At 50.4% G+C, this 18525-nt stretch overlaps 1 protein-coding gene across 1 annotated transcript in view; it reads right to left on the reverse strand.

Moving 5' to 3' along the window:
• LRRC74A (leucine rich repeat containing 74A) overlaps positions 1–18525 on the reverse strand; it is a 140013-nt gene that overhangs the window by 76979 nt on the left and 44509 nt on the right. Inside the window, exons 9-10 of the mRNA XM_085626688.1 lie at positions 10751–10945; positions 4196–4291 (exon numbers count right to left, since the gene is read on the reverse strand). Of these exons, the coding sequence (XP_085482814.1) occupies positions 4196–4291; positions 10751–10945 (291 nt within the window). The remainder of the gene's footprint in view (positions 1–4195; positions 4292–10750; positions 10946–18525) is intronic.

The following is an 18525-nucleotide window of genomic DNA, read 5'->3' on the forward strand; positions in this document are numbered from 1 at the left end:
TCCAATGTGTCATAGTGCGCTCTATCGTAGCGAGCGAGGAGCGCTTGAGTGTTGGCTATGCACCATATGTTGGCAGCCTGGGCGGCAACTCGCTTGCCAGAGGTCTCTAACACCTTGGACTCTTTGTCCGGGGGAGGAGCGTCACCTGTCGTCTGCGAGTGTGCCCTCTTGCGAGCATTCGCTACGACAATGGAGTCTAGTGGTAATTGGCCTCTGATGTAAGTAGGGTCCCCAGGCGCCGATCTGTATTTCTTATCGATCCTGGGGTTTATCACTCGTGCCCTGGTGGGTTCTTTGAAGATGTCCTTGGCTGGTTTGAGGACCCCTTTCAACATGGGCAGAGTTTTTACATGTCTTTCTGAGGATGCGAAGGTGTCCATAAGAAAGTCGTCCTCGATGGTGTCAGAGTGAAGCTGCACTCCATGATTATTTGCGGCACGTTCGATAAGAGCGTTGAACGCTGCAGTGTCCTCTGTGGGAGATGTTTTCGCCCCATAGAGTTGTGGGTCCTGTGCATCTAGAGGTGCACCTGGATCTGCAGGGTCGCCCCAAGTTTGATCAGGGTCCTGTTGGTCATCAGGGTCTATGTCTCCGTGGTAGGGGACTTGGTCACCCATGTAGTCCTCCAGCACATCCGTGTCGGAGTGTGTGGGAGAGAATGATTGTGGATCCTGGTAGGGCGAGTGGAAATATTCGCTTAGGACAGGTTCTGAGTCCACAGGCAGCTTCCTTTTTAGTGGGATCCGGAAAGGGTCCAAAGGTGGCTCCGAAGTTATCCTCCATTCGTGGATAACCATCCTGCCGGTGTTGGCGTCGATGACATGTGACGGAGACGTCTCAGCAGGTGTAGTTGTGGTGTGGGTGACCCGTGTCCTGAGTTGGAATATTTTTGGGATCGTGGACGGAGGCAGGCCAAAAGTAATGTTGGCTGGCGCCGAAGAGGCCGCTGGAGCTTTTATTGGGCCGGAGCCCGACGTGTCCTGGAGGACCGTTTTGGTTTTGCTGCTTTGTGCCGCAACAGGTCGCACTTGGAGCGCCTTTGAGGCTTTCGCGCCGACCAGGTCTGGAGAGGCGGTCGTGGACTTTTTCGGCGCCGGTGGGTCATCGAGTCGAGGGGCGGGAATGGCCGTCGACGTCTTCGATGCATGAGGCTTTGGTGTTGCCGTGGAAGCGATGTGAGACGCAGCCGGCAGTGTGACCTTTGGTGTCGGAGTCGATGGCGTCGACGCCGGGAGCCGATCAGGTTTGTTGGCACCGAAGGCCTTTTTCCGTATGCCGACTCCGACGTCGGCCGCTTCAAGTTCGGCACCGAAGTCTCGCTTGGTGCGCTCGGTGCCGACGCGTTTCGCTGGCGTCGAAGGTGTGGAAGGCCTCGATCCGACCAGCGCCACTTTTGGTTTCGGTTTCAATTGAACCAGTGCAGCTTTCGGTTTCGGTTTGGAAGAAGGGAAACCAGCCGGTTTAGGTAATAATGGCTGCCGCTGAATGTCCGAGGCCGGGCCCGAGGGCGGGGCCGAAGAACTGCGGGATAGGTCGCGGGTAAGGCCCGAAGGCGATCCCTCGACCGGAGCCATAGACTGTGGCACTGGGCTCTCTTCAGTCTGAACGGGTAGGCCTTGCTCGTCATTGGAGCTACTCTCTTCGGCCCCTAAGGCCTCCTCGTAGTCTCCTACCTCGGTGTCGTCTTCATCTCTGCGAAAGAGTGATTCGTCGACGTCGTCCGATCCGGAGTCATGTTCGGAAACGGGACTGGAGGGTAGGATCTCCAATTCTTCGACATCTTCGGTCTCGGCGTTGAAGATGTCTGCCGGGGCCGGTGCCGCGTGCTGCGCTTCGAGTCTTGCCGCTCGTCGATTCCGTAGAGTCTTCTTGGAACGGAACCGGGCACAGGCCATGCATGTCGATTCGTCGTGATCCGGCGAAAGGCATTTGTTGCACACCGGATGGACGTCGATGTGGGGATATTTCGCATTGCATACCGGACATCTCTTGAATGGTGTCCTCGATTCCATCGTCGATGTCGTCGATGGGCAGGTAAGATGCGAAAAATCGGTTCTGAAAGTTAGTAAACTAACAAAGGAGTATCGAAACCGATCGAGAAAACAGTACAGACGCGAACTAAAGGCCTTTTGGCCTCGATAAAGTTTTTCCTAACTTGAGTTAAGATAGCACATCCGAACCCAATGGCGGAAAAAAACAATCTGAGGATGGAGAGGATGCCCATGCGCACTGTAGTCCAGGGGAGGAGTCACCTATCCCAGGATACCTCGAACACTCTTCCAGGACAACAACGTGCAAACATCCGGACCCAACACTAGGCGGCGATCTATGCACAGATATGAATTCAGCAGCCCACATGCCTCGAACATATATTTTCTTCATGTCAGCTTAAGCCTATTGCAGCCCTTTAGTGCAATCTGGTCCGGCCCCTTTACCTGTACACAAAAGCTGATCTACAACTATCGCAGCGGGGTAGATTGATGTCAGACTCTACTGCAAACAAAACAGCATACCCTGACACTACAGCTTTTCTCCATCAACTTCTCAGGTATACGCCTAAGCTACCTCGAACTGAGCAGCTCAGTACACCCAAGACAGCGGTTACTGTTTATCGCACACCCCTTGTGTGCATTGCTGCTATGTTTCAGTGCTTACTCCCTGCAAATGTATTTGCCTCATATGTAATTCACGTAACTGTTATTTTTATCAGCTATATATACCGTTGCTGTGTATTTTTCCTGATTCCTTGCAGTTGTATTTACCCCTCATGTAATTCACTTAACTGCTATCCTGCAAATTATGTATAGTGCTTGTGTTTACATCATGTAACTGGATCCACTCCATATGTTACTCACGCAATGCTACTATCTATTGCACACTTCTTATGTTTACTGTCATTATCTACCCATGTAATGGCATTTACCCAATATGTAACTAATGTAACTGCTACTCTACCAACTATGTAAAGAGCTCTGATACCTTTGGGTAGAGTTTGTGCTATACAAAACTCAATAAATAAATAAATGAACAAACATCAGTGCACGGAGGCTGCACTGTGCTGGTCAACAAAGAGAAGAGTTTAGGCAATGTACGACAAAGAGAGGAGACTTGTTATTGGTCGTTAAGAAAGAAGATCTGGGATAGGTCAGTGTACTTTGAGAACTAAGACTTGGGAGACATTGTTGCACAGAGGCTGCACTTTGCTGGCCACTAAAGAGAAGCAACCAGGCAGTGTAAGGTGAAGACAGTAGACCAGGGTTGGGTCATCAAAGAGAGGAAACAAGGGATTAGTCAGTGGATTAATAAAACCAGTGGGTCAGTCTGGAAAAGAGACTGGTTAGTGACAGGAGTCCATTGACTGGTTACAGTGCAAACTATCCCTGTCTATGAACAGTGCACACAAAGCATTTACCAGGAGTCTGGACAGAAAGAAAGAAGGTTGGCCACCAGAAGTTGCAAGACAGAACACGGATCATTAGACACATTCATGGATTGCATTGTAAAGAGAGCAGTCAGCATGGGAGCCAGGCCGGTGACTGCAAACAGGGCAACCGGTCACTATTCAGTACAGAAGACAACCTCTGAAAACACAACACATGGCCCCTTCAGTGCAAGAGTTTCAAATGATGTCTGCATACACACTTACTACACAAGAATGCCTGATTTATGAAGACGTGCACACAATCACTTCACTGGCACATTCGCTCACTTTCCATCCAACTAACCTTTTCGATGGTGGTGTGTACTACAGACACAACTACTGCAAGCACCAAGTACAAAAGAGCCCTTTGCATGGATATGCATCGAAAAGGCCATTTACACACCCAAATATCCTAATAGCTGGTTCCACCATAAAACATATTGTAATATCCCCACTGTTAGCCCACTACATCAAGCAAACTAAAAAGAGTAATTCCCATGAATGTACTCAGAAAATATTCCCATTGCACAAGCTCCCCCCAAAACAGTCTTGTGTATGGAGGCGTGTCCATGATTAACGCACTGGACCCCTTAAGTTCTTCTACCTAGTTTCATTCCAGAACTCCTGCTGCTCACACACCCCCTGTGGCTATGAACCCTTAGGTGTAGTATCATTTAGTTGCCCAGTCTTGTGTCATCCAGTGGTAGGCATGAACAAGCTGTGGTTTGAGCAAAGCTAGAGTGTGTACAAGTATGCTTATGCCTTCCATCTTACTGAGATGTCAAGCTCCTCCAATTTAGACTCAGCGTTCTTTTTGACAGCGGTCAACAGCACCATCGCCCCTTCCACCGTTAAAGGATTCCGGGAGAGCTGCAACAACACAAAGTTACAAGATGAATTTCAAACATTTTATGCATTCCAAGGCAGAGAAAATTAAATAGATTTACTTCTTCTGAAGTTCCCTACAAGTGACATGTGATGCCTAACATTTCACAATCAACAAAGTGAGTCAAGTGTGTTGGCTTACTTCATCAAATGTAAAATGTGGGCATGGAAGAGATTGAAAGCACTGGCTGCTTAGTCCTCAAGTATAGTAAGTTTCCCCCAGAAAGGGTGCATAATAAGTGATGAACTAAGACGTGAGGTGTTATTAGGTCATCAATTTAGAAGAAAGGAGAGGTTCTGGTGGTCCATGTAGTCACTCACTTCAACTCCTTGTCCCCATTTGCGACATGCACCTGGCAGCAGGGTTTTTTCTCTCCTACCACCTCGCTCATTTGATCCAACAGCCATAGCTGTAGGGAAACAACCTCCTTTCTATGGCATATCATTCTCTCTATGCAATTCCAATGTTTTTGGAATTCTGTCCCATTAAACAGATTTCACAGAGGTGAGGGCCCATAGCATTCCTGTACAGTGATATGCCAGAGAATACAAGGTACTACAGCAGAGCCAAGCTCTTGATTACTTCCAGTGACTCTTACGACCAGAAACTATGTGACCCTTGATCCTGCTAGGTAGGCCGCTCCCCCTCCGCACAGCACCGCCTGTGTGTCTCTGCCCCAGCTGCCGCTGGTTGGTTTGTATCACCATCTGTATCTTATTGCATTGCCTTTATTGTTATTTGGTGTCTGTGACTGCTGTTGTCTGTCTTCCCCCGGTGCCTGTACTTGGTCTGTGCCCTCTTTTCCTTCTGTTCCCCTCGCTGTCCCCGTGTTTCTCTGCCCGTTTTTGCCTTCTGTTCCCTTCGTTGCCCCGTAATTTTGTGCCCATTTTTGCCTTCTGTTTCCTTCATTGCCCCGTAATTTTGTGCCTGTTTTTGCCTTCTGTTCCCTTCGTTGCCCCGTAATTCTGTGCCCGCTTTTGCCTTCTGTTCCCTAGCTACCCCTGTCATTCGGTGCCCTTTTGCCTTCTGCTCCCTTCGTCGCCCCTCACCGCTCCCGCTCCAGCCGCTGCGTCCCCGCCCTCCTGACCGCCCATTCGCTGCCCCTGCCCTCCCTCCCAGCTGCTCCTCCCTCCCACCTCCCCATATATGGCGGACGCTGCGCAGTGAGGAGAGCGACCATTGACCCTGCTAGGTAGGTCACTCCTCCTCCGCACAGCACCGCCTGTGTGTCCCTGCCCCAGCTGCCGCTGCTAGGTTTGTATCACCATCTGTATCTTATTGCATTGCCTTTATTGTTATTTGGTGTCTGTGACTGCTGTTGTCTGTCTTCCCCCGGTGCCTGTACTTGGTCTGTGCCCTCTTTTCCTTCTGTTCCCCTCGCTGTCCCCGTGTTTCTCTGCCCGTTTTCGCCTTCTGTTCCCTTCGTTGCCCTGTAATTTTGTGCCCGTTTTTGCCTTCTGTTCCCTCTCTGCCCCTGTAATTCAGTGCCCTTTTGCCTTCTGCTCCCTCCGTCGCCCCTCACCGCTCCCGCTCCAGCCGCTGCGTCCCTTGCGCCCCGCCCCCATGACCGCCCATTCGCTGCCCCTGCCCTGCCTCCCAGCTGCTCCTCCCTCCCACCGCCCCATATATGTCGGCCGCTGCGCGGTGAGGAAAGCGACCCTTGACCCTGCTAGGTAGGTGTCTCCCCCTCCGCACAGCACCGCCTGTGTGTCCCTGCCCCAGCTGTCTCTGCTAGGTTTGTATCACCATCTGTATCTTATTGCATTGCCTTTATTGTTATTTGGTGTCTGTGACTGCTGTTGTCTGTCTTCCCCCGGTGCCTGTACTTGGTCTGTGCCCTCTTTTCCTTCTGTTCCCCTCGCTGTCCCGTGTTCTCTGCCCGTTTTTGCCTTCTGTTCCCTTTGTTGCCCTGTAATTTTGTGCCCGTTTTTGCCTTCCGTTCCCTTCGTTGCCCCGTAATTTTGTGCCCGTTTTTGCCTTCTGTTCCCTCTCTGCCCCTGTAATTCAGTGCCCTTTTGCCTTCTGCTCCCTCCGTCGCCCCTCACCGCTCCCGCTCCAGCTGCTGCGTCCCTTGCGCCCGCCCCCATGACTGCCCATTCGCTGCCCCTGCCCTGCCTCCCAGCTGCTCCTCCCTCCCACCTCCCCATATATGTCGGCCGCTGCGCGGTGAGGAAAGCGACCCTTGACCCTGCTAGGTAGGTGTCTCTCCCTCCGCACAGCACCGCCTGTGTGTCCCTGCCCCAGCTGTCTCTGCTAGGTTTGTATCACCATCTGTATCTTATTGCATTGCCTTTATTGTTATTTGGTGTCTGTGACTGCTGTTGTCTGTCTTCCCCCGGTGCCTGTACTTGGTCTGTGCCCTCTTTTCCTTCTGTTCCCCTCGCTGTCCCTGTGTTTCTCTGCCCGTTTTGCCTTCTGCTCCCTTCGTCGCCCCTCACTGCTCCCGCTCCAGCCGCTGCGTCCCCTTGCGGCCCGACCCCCTGACTGGCCATTCGCTGCCCCGCATTGCCTCCCGCCTCCCAGCTGCTCCTCCCTCCCCCATCCCCACATATGGCGGCCGCTCTACGTCCGCGCCGCTGGCGCGCCGAGTGCGCGCCTAAGCAAAGCCCGTCAGCGCCCGTCCGCGCCTGGACCGCGCCCAGCGCCAGCACCCCTTGTCCCCGCGCCCGCCACGATGACCGCCGCCGCTATGATGCCGGCACACTCCACGCTCTCAACTCCGGACAGACCCACACCTGCTTCAAAGCCACCCCGAAATGCACACAGGGTCCTTTCTCCTGCCGGAACTGCAGCTACACCAGCCTCAGAGCCGCTGAACCACCCGCCAAGTAAGACCACGATCACCTCTGATGCATCCTACTGAATAACCGCTCCGCACGCAAACATGCTGTCGAGCTCTGGGACCTGCTCGAAACTTCACCCCCGGACGTCGCCTTCCTGACAGAGACCTGGATGAACAACTCCTACACACCCGACATCGCCATTGCCATCCCAGACGGCTACAAGATCACCCGCAGAACCGCCCCAACGGAGTTGGAGGAGGAATCGCCATCGTCCACAAGAACAGCATCAGGTTCTCGACCAGCACCGACGACACTCTCAGCACTGCCGAACACATGCATTTCCAGATCCACACAGACCCCAACTCCACCCTCAGAGGTACCCTCATCTACAGACCCCCCAGATCCCGACCCCAGTTCAGCGACTCCATCGCCGACTTCATCAGAATGCACGCCCTGACCTCCACCAACTACATCCTCCTCGGAGACCTGAACTTTCACCTTGAGAACAACAACGACAGCAACTCCACCACCCTGATCGATAACCTCGCCAACCTCGGACTGAAGCAACTCGTCACAACGCCTACCCACTCCGCCGGCCACATGCTCGACCCCGTCTTCTCCTCAAGCTCCCACGTCTCCTTCAGCCACACCACCGAACTCCCCTGGACCGACCACCGCTGCATCTACTTCACCTTCCAGAAACCCACCACACACCACCACACCCAACAGATCCCTCGCCGCTGCTGGAGCAAAATCACCGAAGACCAACTACACGCAAACCTCGCTCTCAGCCCACCCACCGAACCCTCCAACACCGACGACGCTGCCCACAGCCTCAGACGCTGGATCGACGACTGCGCCAACACCATCGCCGCACTGAAGAAACCCTCCTACAGAGACACCAGCAAGAGGGCCAGCTGCTTCACCCCAGAACTCCTAGCCTCCAAGCGAGCCCGCCGGAAACTAAAGAAGAATTGGCACAGTGAGCAGACTCCGGACAGCCACGCAGCCCACAAGGACTCCATCCGCAACCACCATCACCTCATCAGGACTGCCAAGAGGACCTCCTTCAAAGACCGCCTCGACAACAACACACACAATAACAAGGAGCTCTTCAACATCGTGAAGGAACTTTCCAACCCCAGCTCCAACATGAACGACATCCCGCCCTCGCAAGCCCTGTGCGACTCCCTTGCCACTTTTTTCCACCGCAAGATAGCAGACATCCACGACAGCTTCAACACCCAGACAGCCCTAACAGACATCAACACAACAGACTCTCCGCACACCATCGACCACGACCCCCTGATAGCCTGGGCCAACATGAGCCTCGATGACACCATCAAGACCATGAGCACAATCCACTCCGGCTCCCCGTCAGACCCACTCCTGCACCACATCTTCAACAAAGCCAGCAGCTCCATCGCACCCCATCTGCGCAACATCATCAATCTCTCCCTCGAGACCGCGACCTTCCCAGAGAGCTGGAAACACGCCGAGATAAACGCCCTACTCAAAAAACCAAAGGTGGACCTTAGAGACCTCAAGAACTTCCGGCCCATCTCTCTGCTTCCGTTCCCGGCAAAGGTCATCGAGAAGATCGTCAACAGACAGCTAACCCGATACCTTGAAGAAAACAGAATCCTGGACCCTTCCCAGTCAGGGTTCCGCAGCAACCACAGCACCAAGACTTCACTCATCGCCGCCACCGACGACATCAGGACCCTGCTGGACAACGGTGAGACCGCGGCCCTCATCCTCCTGGACCTCTCCGCCGCCTTCGACACAGTCTGCCACAGCACACTACGCGCACACCTCCACGCCGTAGGGATCCGAGACAAGGCTTTGGAATGGACCACCTCCTTCCTCTCCTGCAGAACCCAGAGCGTCCGCCTCCCCCATTCCGATCCGAAGCCTCCGAGATCATCTGCGGCGTACCCCAGGGATCTTACCTCAGTCCGACACTGTTCAACATCTACATGGCCCCGCTCGCACATGTTGCCCGACAGCACGACCTCAACATAATCTCCTACGCCGACGACACTCAGCTGATCCTCTCCCTCACCAAGGACCCCATCACCGCCAAATCCAACCTTCATGAAGGAATGAAGGCCGTCGTCGACTGAATGAAGATCAGCCGACTGAAGCTGAAAACGGACAAGATGGAGGTCCTCATCCTCGGCTCCAACCCTTCAGCCTGGGACGACTCCTGGTGGCCGACGGCACTGTGGGCAGCCCCGACACCCACCGACCGCGCACGCAACCTGGGAATCATCCTCGACTCAACGCTCTCCATGACCTAGCAAATCAACGCTGTCTCCTCCTCCTGCTTCAACACCCTCCGCATGCTCCGCAAGATCTACAGGTAGATCCCGACAGACACAAGAAGAACAGTCACCCAGGCCCTCGTCAGCAGCAGACTCGACTACGGAAACGCCCTCTACGCGGGAGCCCCGACCAAGCTCATCAAACGTCTGCAACGCATCCAAAACGCCTCTGCACAACTGATCCTCGACGTACCACGCCACAGCCACATCACCCCCCCCCTGAGAAACCTGCACTGGCTCCCCGTCAACAAGAGGATATCCTTCAAGCTCCACATCCACGCACACAAGGCACTCCACAAGACCGGCCCAGCCTACCTCAAGAGACGACTTTCCTTCTACACCCCCAACCACCAACTCCGCTCCGCCGACCTCGCACTCGCCACCGTCCTTCGCATCCGTAGAACAACCACCGGTAGAAGATCCTCCTCCCACCTCGCCGCCAAGACCTGGAACACCCTCCCACCTCGCCTACGACAGACCCAAGACCTGCTGACCTTCAGGAGGCTACTCAAGACCTAGCTGTTTGACCAGTAGCGCCACCCCCCTCCCAGCACCTTGAGACCCTCGCGGGTATGTAGTGCGCTCTACAAATGATTGATTGATTGATTGATCTGCAATTTGTGCTCCATAGTATACCTAAGAGGCTGCCATTCATAAACTGAGAAGTGTTTTCGCTGGCGGGTTCAGCATTGTGGACTTCACGTTCGGCACTATCAAGGTAATTGTAAAACCAGGGGCATCGGTAACTCCAGCTTGAAGCATTTGGGCCTGAGTCACAAAGGACCTCCCACTCTTGGCGAAGTCCCCGCAGTCGTGGAGGAGTATCCGCACTCGGGTGGAATCTCCGCAATAAGAATTCTCGTTGCGGAGACTCCCCCCTGAGAGCAGAGTCTCCCCCACAACTGTGGGGCCTCCGCCACGAGTGTGGAGGTATTTTGTGAATCAGGCCCACAATGTGGAAGTCAGTGTCAGTGCTTTCTGTAAGTCATGGTTTAGTCCACAGAATTAAACCCATTAATACTGCATGCGGTACCACGGCACAGAGTAATAGCACGTAATAAAAGGGCCCTTGTAAAACCATTTTAGGCAGAAGGTATAGAAAGAAGAGGATGCATGCAATAACGGCCTATGTAGGTAGTATCCAGTGGTGTTTGCCCCTTGTGCCACAGGAGCTGTTGGGACCTGTTTTACACCCCTGATAGTATCTGTTTATGGGTAACATGGACATTATTCTACACAAGCTAACAGATGTGTGTTTTTTGGCTCCCCTCTCACCTCCCATCCCCGCACTCCCGTCCCCGGCATCAGACAGAGGTCAGGCAGCCAGGCAGACCTTCAGAATGCGCAGCGTTTCGTTCACTTCCAGGCCCCTGCACAGCCGACCGGCCCCTTCGTTGTTGATGCGGTTGTTGCTGATATCCAGGTGAAGCAGGGTGGTGTTGTGCTTGAGCGCCTCGCCTAGGGCAAGGGCCCCTTCGTTTCCGAATCCATTGAAAGCCAGGTTCAGGACCCTCAGCATGATGTTTACCTGCGGGGGAGAGACAGAAGACAGATTAGCCTGAGTTATGCGTCTGGGATGCAGGGACGGCTCCTCCTTAGGAGCAGAGGAGCATTGCCCCACCTGTTGCAGCAGGCAAATACGAATAAATAAAATGGCATTCAATTCCATTTTATTTATTTGCCAATACACAGGCTCGCGCAGTGTACATCGCAAGGGTGGGGGCGAGCTGAATCTTGCAAATACAGGATTACAGCACTGGTCTACAGTGCTCATGACAGATTTGCCAGCTGTCTACAGCCATCCTATCTGACATGCGCAGTGTAGACCCAGCAATCCAGAGGCTGGGAAAAACGCTGGGGATTGCTGGTACACGTCCCTAGCCTCAAAATGATCACTGGGTGAGCCTGCTCCCACCAATCCTGGAGCTGCTTTCATATCATGAAAGCAGCTCCAGGATTGGTTGGAGTTCTGTTCCACAAGCAGGAAGGAAGTCCTTCTTATTCCTGCTCATGTAAGGGAGAAGTGCTGCAGCGGTCGTGCTCCAGCTCCGAGTTTATGGTGCGTAGCGCCTTTGTGCCCCGACATTTTTTATTGAAGGAAGCCTCCACTACTGGGATGTTCCCTCAAACGCTTAGACAGATGCTTTCTTGATTAAATGCTTACATTATGCAAAATGCTTAGGAACTGTGAGAATGTTGCCTGCCCCCAAAACACCACAGAAGAAAAAGACATAATAGGGCCTCTTGCTGCAATTGGTGGCACCACCGTTAACTCGCCCTTTTGCAAGCGCGAGCAATGCACATGATTGGTTGTAACTACACGGACCTCCATCACCTGCTACAAAGCCTGGCTGGGTCAGTCAATTGTCTCTACCATCGTGCATAAAATGTTGGCGTTAAGTAAGTAAGTAAATTTATTGCCTCGATTTTTTCAAAACCATTTACAGTATACAATCCTGTACCATAAAAGCACCGACTTAAAAATACATAGAAAAAGAGTAACCAAGGGCTAAAAAAATCTTTCTAAAACTGGACAAAAACAGTACATGTAAAAGCATGGGACTCAAACACTTGATGATGTCAGATTCCTCCCCAGCGTTGAAGCTTCCTATCTTCTAATTGAGACAAGTTGTTAGTTATGTGTCCAACAGCTTTTGGTGGACAGCCTCTGAAGCAAAATAGGATTGCATCCTTTGACTGATCTAACTTCCTGACTGTAAAAAATAGGTATCAGATATCTCGGAAGGAGGTCGAGAATTTAGGGAAATAGACAGAAAATATGCTCCAAGAATTACAATCCCATGTGGCACAGCCAGCATAAACAACAGTGCTTTATTTGGAAAATATTAAGTGCCAGGGCTCTGACCAGGAGGCCACTGCAGCTTGCACCACCCTTCGCCCCTGTCATCGCTGCCAAAACACCTACTAACCATCTCTCTTGCATGTAAATGCGACAGTTCAGATTATTTAAACTCCCCAAAGCTAAAGGAATGACTGTGGAGGCAGGTATTAGTTTTTTTTTTAATGTATTTTGTTTTCCAAAGTAACTGTTATACAGCTCATCTCTAAATTACATGAGCAGCGCCACCTTGTGGCAGACTGCCCTAAGTGTGGTGTTGATAATTAGGTGCTGGTGCTCAGCACCGGAAAGCTCTGGCTCAAATTAAGCACTGATAAACAACCATGCATATTGCATTGGCCATCAAACTGACAAAAGAATAAATATAATAGGCTAAAGCGTAGGTAAAGTTTATTTCTTTAGCACCCATGTTATAATCAATGTTATGGTTCTTGTTGCAGAGAATATGATTCCAAGTTGTACGTTGTGTTCTTATATTTACTTGTCATCTCTATATCCTCAATGCAACTCCATAGTTTTATTTCCTGTTTTAACAATGCCTTCCGGGCTGGCTTGGACATTTTACAAATGTCTGCTGAGTCTGGCAGATGGAGGTTAGCCAAGACTGTCTTGATAGACTGTTCTGCAAGAAGCGCGTCAGTGGCGGGCCTGGACAACTCCGCCTTAATGTAAATCTGTAGGGTGTCGAATTCTGATAAGTAACAATCCATAAAATAGTTAATACAGTTAATAGTTGCCCAAGCAGATGGTGTACAACACCATACTCCAGTCTCACTTGGCTTTGTGGAGTTGTGTTCCGTATATTGAACAGCTTTCTAATACAGCTCAGGATCATCGTGTCAACCTTTCTGTCTGTGTCTGGATTCCATGAACGAGACCCATACATAAGTGTTGGAGCTATTTTCGAATTGGTAATCGTAAGTGTGGAGCTCATCACACCCACTCCATCTTTTATAGCAAAAGTCTTTACGCTCTTGTTTTAGTACTGCCACTCTATTACGTAAGTGTTTTAAATGGGCCTTCCAACTTAGTTTGTTTTGTAGTATCAATCCTAGGTAAGTTTATGTTGGCACCAATTCAATTTTGGTGGGACCAATAGACCAGTTGTATTTTGACACAGCCAAATGCCATGATCTTTGTCTTGTTGGTATCAGTCTGAAGGTTGTTGTCCGTAATAAAGGAAAACACTCTGTTTAATTGGATTTCTAGACCAATCTGTGTCATAGATAAAATCCCTAGATTGTCTACATAAACCAAATACGGAACTTTTGGGCTGGACAATTTGGGTAAATCACCTCTTTCTTGTAGTAAGGCCCCTATTTAGCTCAGAGATGTAAACACTGAATAATAAAGGGGCTAGGACGCATCCTTGTTTTAGGCCATTGAAGGTGTATTTTTTTTTAGTCATCACTTTCCCATCAGATAGTTTCACCCTAACCCATGTATCACTGTGCAGTGCAATTAAAATATCAGTAAGCCGTGGTCAGTCCCCCAAGATTTCAATTTGAACCACAGCTTCGATCTGTTCACTTTGTCAAAAGTAATGAAAAAATGAATAAAGCAAACAAAAAGATTTGAAATCATATTTTGACAAGCTTTCTGGGCCATAAGTGATAGTGCCACAAAGTTTTCTAAGGTGGAACATTTCAACCGAAAACCAGTCAGGTGAAAAGATATTTGGTTCGAATTATCCACCCAGTTTTAGAGGTAATGACAATCTGTTTTGCAAATATTTTTCCGTCGGCATCTAATAGTGAGATCAAACGGTAGCTTTGCAGGTGATACTCTGGATCCTCTTTTGTAAATGGCGTATAGAATTTAGCACCTTCCACGATGGTAAAACATACCAGGGCCGATTCACAGAACTAACTTAAGACAAAATCCTAAACTTACTACTTTTGGTATTCACAGAAGTTAGGATTTTGTCTTAAGTTTGACTTAAGACAAACTTAAGACAGACTTAAGACAGACTTAAGACCGACTTAAGATAGACTTAAGACAGACTTAAGACATACTTAAGGTAAAATCCTAACTTAAGTCTGTCTTAAGTCTGTCTTAAGTTTGTCTTAAGTCAAACTGAAGACAAAATACTAACTTCTGTGAATACCAAAAGTAGTAGGTTTAGGATTTTGTCTTAAGCTAGTTCTGTGAATCGGGCCCATCCAGAATAGATAACCAAGTTAAATATAATAGTCAGAAGAGAGCCCATCTTGGTGGATCGCATTTCATGACCGCCATTGGCAGTCCGCTGGGACCAGCAGCATGTGAGGACTTTATAGGATAGGATTTCCAGTTAGTGCTGGTGAAATAGCATATTCTTGCAACCCAGATCCCGCATTCACTTCCTTCCAATCTCTTTGGTGCCCACCATACAGGTCAATTAGATAATCTTTCTAGATCTTATAAGGAATAAAATAGTCTCCGCCTAACTCATAACTGTGGACCCAGTCCCCACTACAGCCAGAACTTACATGAGTTTTTCGAAGAGATTGAGGCTTGAAGCTCTGTCCAGATCTTTTTTTTTTTTAATGCAGATTCATATAGCGCAAACTCGACCCAAAGGTATTGGAGCGCTTTACACGAGCATCAGTTACGTTACACAAAGACTCATTCATTTCTTTTTTTTGGTAGGCACGGGGAGATTAAGTGATTTGCCCAAAATCACAGGATGTGGAGTCGACCCCGAAGCTTGAACTTTGGTTTCCCAGCTCCAACGTTGGGAGTCTAGCAGTAAGACCGCATCCTCTCTCCTCTGTTCTTAATGGATTATTTTAATTTTGCTGATTTCCTTTTTTAGTCGATTTTTAAGTTGTTTTATCAACCTATATATATCCACTGTAAATGTAGGAGTTCTTGCAGGTCAGTGTAAAAGTATCATCAGTCCCTGCACACATCTGGACTGATCAGCAGCAGCAGCCACATGGAGTCGCTATTCACACTCCTCGGGTATCACTTTTTGACTCAGGTCTCTGCGCCCCACTGGGCTGATATAGTTGGGGCCTGATCCGGTTCATGCAGTGATGAGTCTCACCCTGTACACACCCCACTCAACCTGATTACCTTCATGAGTCAGAGCAGGGTCTCCTCCTCACAGAGATAGTCCAGTACACAGTCACCAACCTTGGATCTGAGAACTCCACGTAGCACAACCGCAAAGAGGAAGACTCAAACAACACTGAACAATTACAATCAAGCCTCATTGCTCCCACGGCTCAAGAAAAATGTGGGGGCATGTAACAAGGGGAAAGGGCAATTAACAGCTGTTAACAACAGGCAGGAGGTGCACAATAAAACCTCCAACATCTATCATCCCGCTTAGTGCTCGTCTCTGCTTTGTGTCCTGGATTCAAACCTTGACTCAGCAGACCATGGAGGATATTTATAATAGAGTTTATTCATAGATCTCAATAGGGCCCAGGGACTGACACTACATTTCTGCAGCTTTTAACAAACTAGAGCACACGGAGAACTTGATACAGTTCTGGAGGATGATGGTTCAGACAGACAGAGTGTTGAATGTCAGAGTTTCTTTGAAAGGGTCATTTAAATGCCCAGGACAGCATCCAGCACCAGTCGCAGCTGCTCCAGCGAAGCAGTAGTGAGGCGGGGAGGTTGAGAAACAAGCATTGGCATAGCCAATAGGTCTCGCTTTTGGGACCTTATAAGTATTTAGTCATGCAGCACAATATCCTTGGTGCAACAACATTAACTGTTGCATGGTTAAACACTTATAGGGCCCCAACGGCGAGACCTATTGGCTATGCCAATGCTTGTTATGTTTTGTCCTCGGCACATTGCAGGGATCACCCCCAGAACTGGTGTGATTCACCTGTGACTCATCTGTCCTGACAAATGCATTTTCAGTCCAACACCGTGTTCTCATTATGTGTGAAAGACCTGAACTTCGCCTACTAACAAATTCAGTCTCTCAATGAGGTGGTGGCTTTAATAAATAAAATACAAAATTAGAAAAGTGGAAGAGCTAGATGGGCTGATGTAAAAATAAATATAATAAAAAAAGGGGTAATGAGGAAAGCACAGGGTGAGCTGGAGGGTTAAGGAGGAGCTTAAACATCGCCCATGTCATGTGTGACCCTTTCAGCCAGTCCTGTCTTTCAGGCGGCAGTGCATTGCATTCTGGGACTTGTAGTTTAGCTTTTCCCACCACATTATGGACGCACAAATGCTGTAAAGGGAAAATCGGAGTGGGTGGAGGCGTCACACATGGTGGAAGGGTGGGCACTTGCTAGTTCTGCGTGAAATGGGTGGAGGAGGGAGCGAGAGGGCTAAGAGGATGAGAGGAAAGTGAGAAGAGACTGGGAGAAGGAAGCGAGGAAGGCCTGTGAGGCTGGGGTAGCACAGACTGTGGGGGCGGGACAGAGGAGGATGCGTCAAGAAACAGGAAGCCGGAAGTGAGGAAGATAGAATGAGAGAAAAGGGAGCGCGTGGGAGTCAACGAGAGAAGAGTGGTGGGGAGATGGAGGGAGGGGGTGTGCGGGAGATGGAAGGGGGGCGGGGGAGCCGCATTGAAATCGCGTTTATCGGAGAACTGAACAAACCAAAGGTGGGGTGAGGAGGTCCCCGTGTGGGGTGTGGAGAGGGGTGTGGAGAGGGGGCATGGAGCGGTGGGAGAGACCTGGTGTGGGTGCTGGGCAGGCAGAGGGGGGGGTTAACATCTAGGAGAGGGAGAAAACCTGCAGTGGACACGGGTTGCATGAAGTAATAATCTGTGGGAAATAGACGTGATGGCAGTGGGGTGCAAGAGAAGTGTCAGAGAATGAATGGGGCGAAGGGGAGTGGAGTGAAGGGCAGCGAAGTGGAAGAGTTGTGGAAGAGTTGTGTGACAGAATGGGGATGAAGGGTAGTGGAGGGAAGAGTTGTGTGGCAATAGTGGTGGGCAGTAATGTCAGGGTTGGGCTTAAGACAGGATGGGGGTGATTGGTGAAGCGAGTGGCAGAGTCCAACAGGCATTGGCCGCGCGGCAGTAAAAGTAACGCCACGTGGCCGTAAAAGAGAATGTCATTGTGATCACTCTGAAAGCGAAAGTGATCGCGATGACGCGCTAAAGCACGCTAGGGATGCGCGACGCAGCAGCGGGGGGAGGGACATGGTGCTGATGGCTGACGCAGGAAAGGCAGATGGCTGGGCAAGAAGGGAGGGGGGAATGCGGGGAGCAGCTGTGCGCGTGCACGCCATAGTGCACTGAAGCTTGTAGCCAGCACAAAAATGTGGGTAGCACTTTCAAAACCCCCCTACTAAATGTCTCGCCAGATCAGCGCATGCGGTGGGTCAGGCGACACCTAAAAAGAAATTACAAAAATTCACTCACCTCTCGGCCGGCCGGCTGGCTGGCCGCCACCTCACTTCCATCCTTTTCCAGGCTTCTGTTAGAACAGGATGCAGGATAGGCTCTCCTAAGCCAATCACAATGCTGCAATGCAGATTTGTGATTGGTCTGAGCACCGTGGTTCAGTGCTCAGATGGGGAATGGGAGCCTGGACATGTTCTTCACCCAGGCTGTAATGTAGCCTGGGTTAAGAATATGCAAAGTGCGCATAAATGTTTGGCCGGTCCCAGAGGGCCGACCAAACATTCATGCGCACTTAGGAGGGTGCCACCACTCCGCCCCCTGTGCAGCCTAGCCCAGCCCCACAAAACTGCCCAAGCACAGAAAAATAAGACACCTCTGGGTAGTCGTGCGCTCAATACATTTTATTATCATAACATAACATAACATTTTATTTTTCCTCTTTTGCCGTGCTGAAAGGCAGTGGGGTGATGCTCCTCTGCTTTAGCGGAGGAGCCACCCCTATGCAGCGCAGTAAGGAGTATGACACGTTACTACGCGTACTAATACCACGCATGTCATTACAACGTGGGTATTACTACGCGTAGCCAATTACAACGACCTACCATTATAAGGCATACTTTTACCACGAATTGTCTTTACCATGCATGCCATCACAATGCAAATGCATGCGTGGTATAGGTATATTTTTGGCAAAAGTATCTAAGGTAAGTTACACTACCCTGCCCTACTCTAAACCCCAATTTAGTACCCCTGCACGACCCCCCCGAGCTCCAAAACTTTCACTACCCCAAACCCTAAATCACTACCCCTGCATAACCCCCGACCCCCAATCCTTTCCCTACCCTAAATCTAAAAACACTATCCCTGCACGACCCTCCCCCAACCCCGAGACCTCTCCCTACCTTAAAACACTACCCTGCACGACCACCCAGATTTT

Source organism: Triturus cristatus, chromosome 9 (assembly GCF_964204655.1).
Source record: "Triturus cristatus chromosome 9, aTriCri1.1, whole genome shotgun sequence".
In the NCBI taxonomy this organism is placed as follows: Eukaryota; Metazoa; Chordata; class Amphibia; order Caudata; family Salamandridae; genus Triturus; species Triturus cristatus.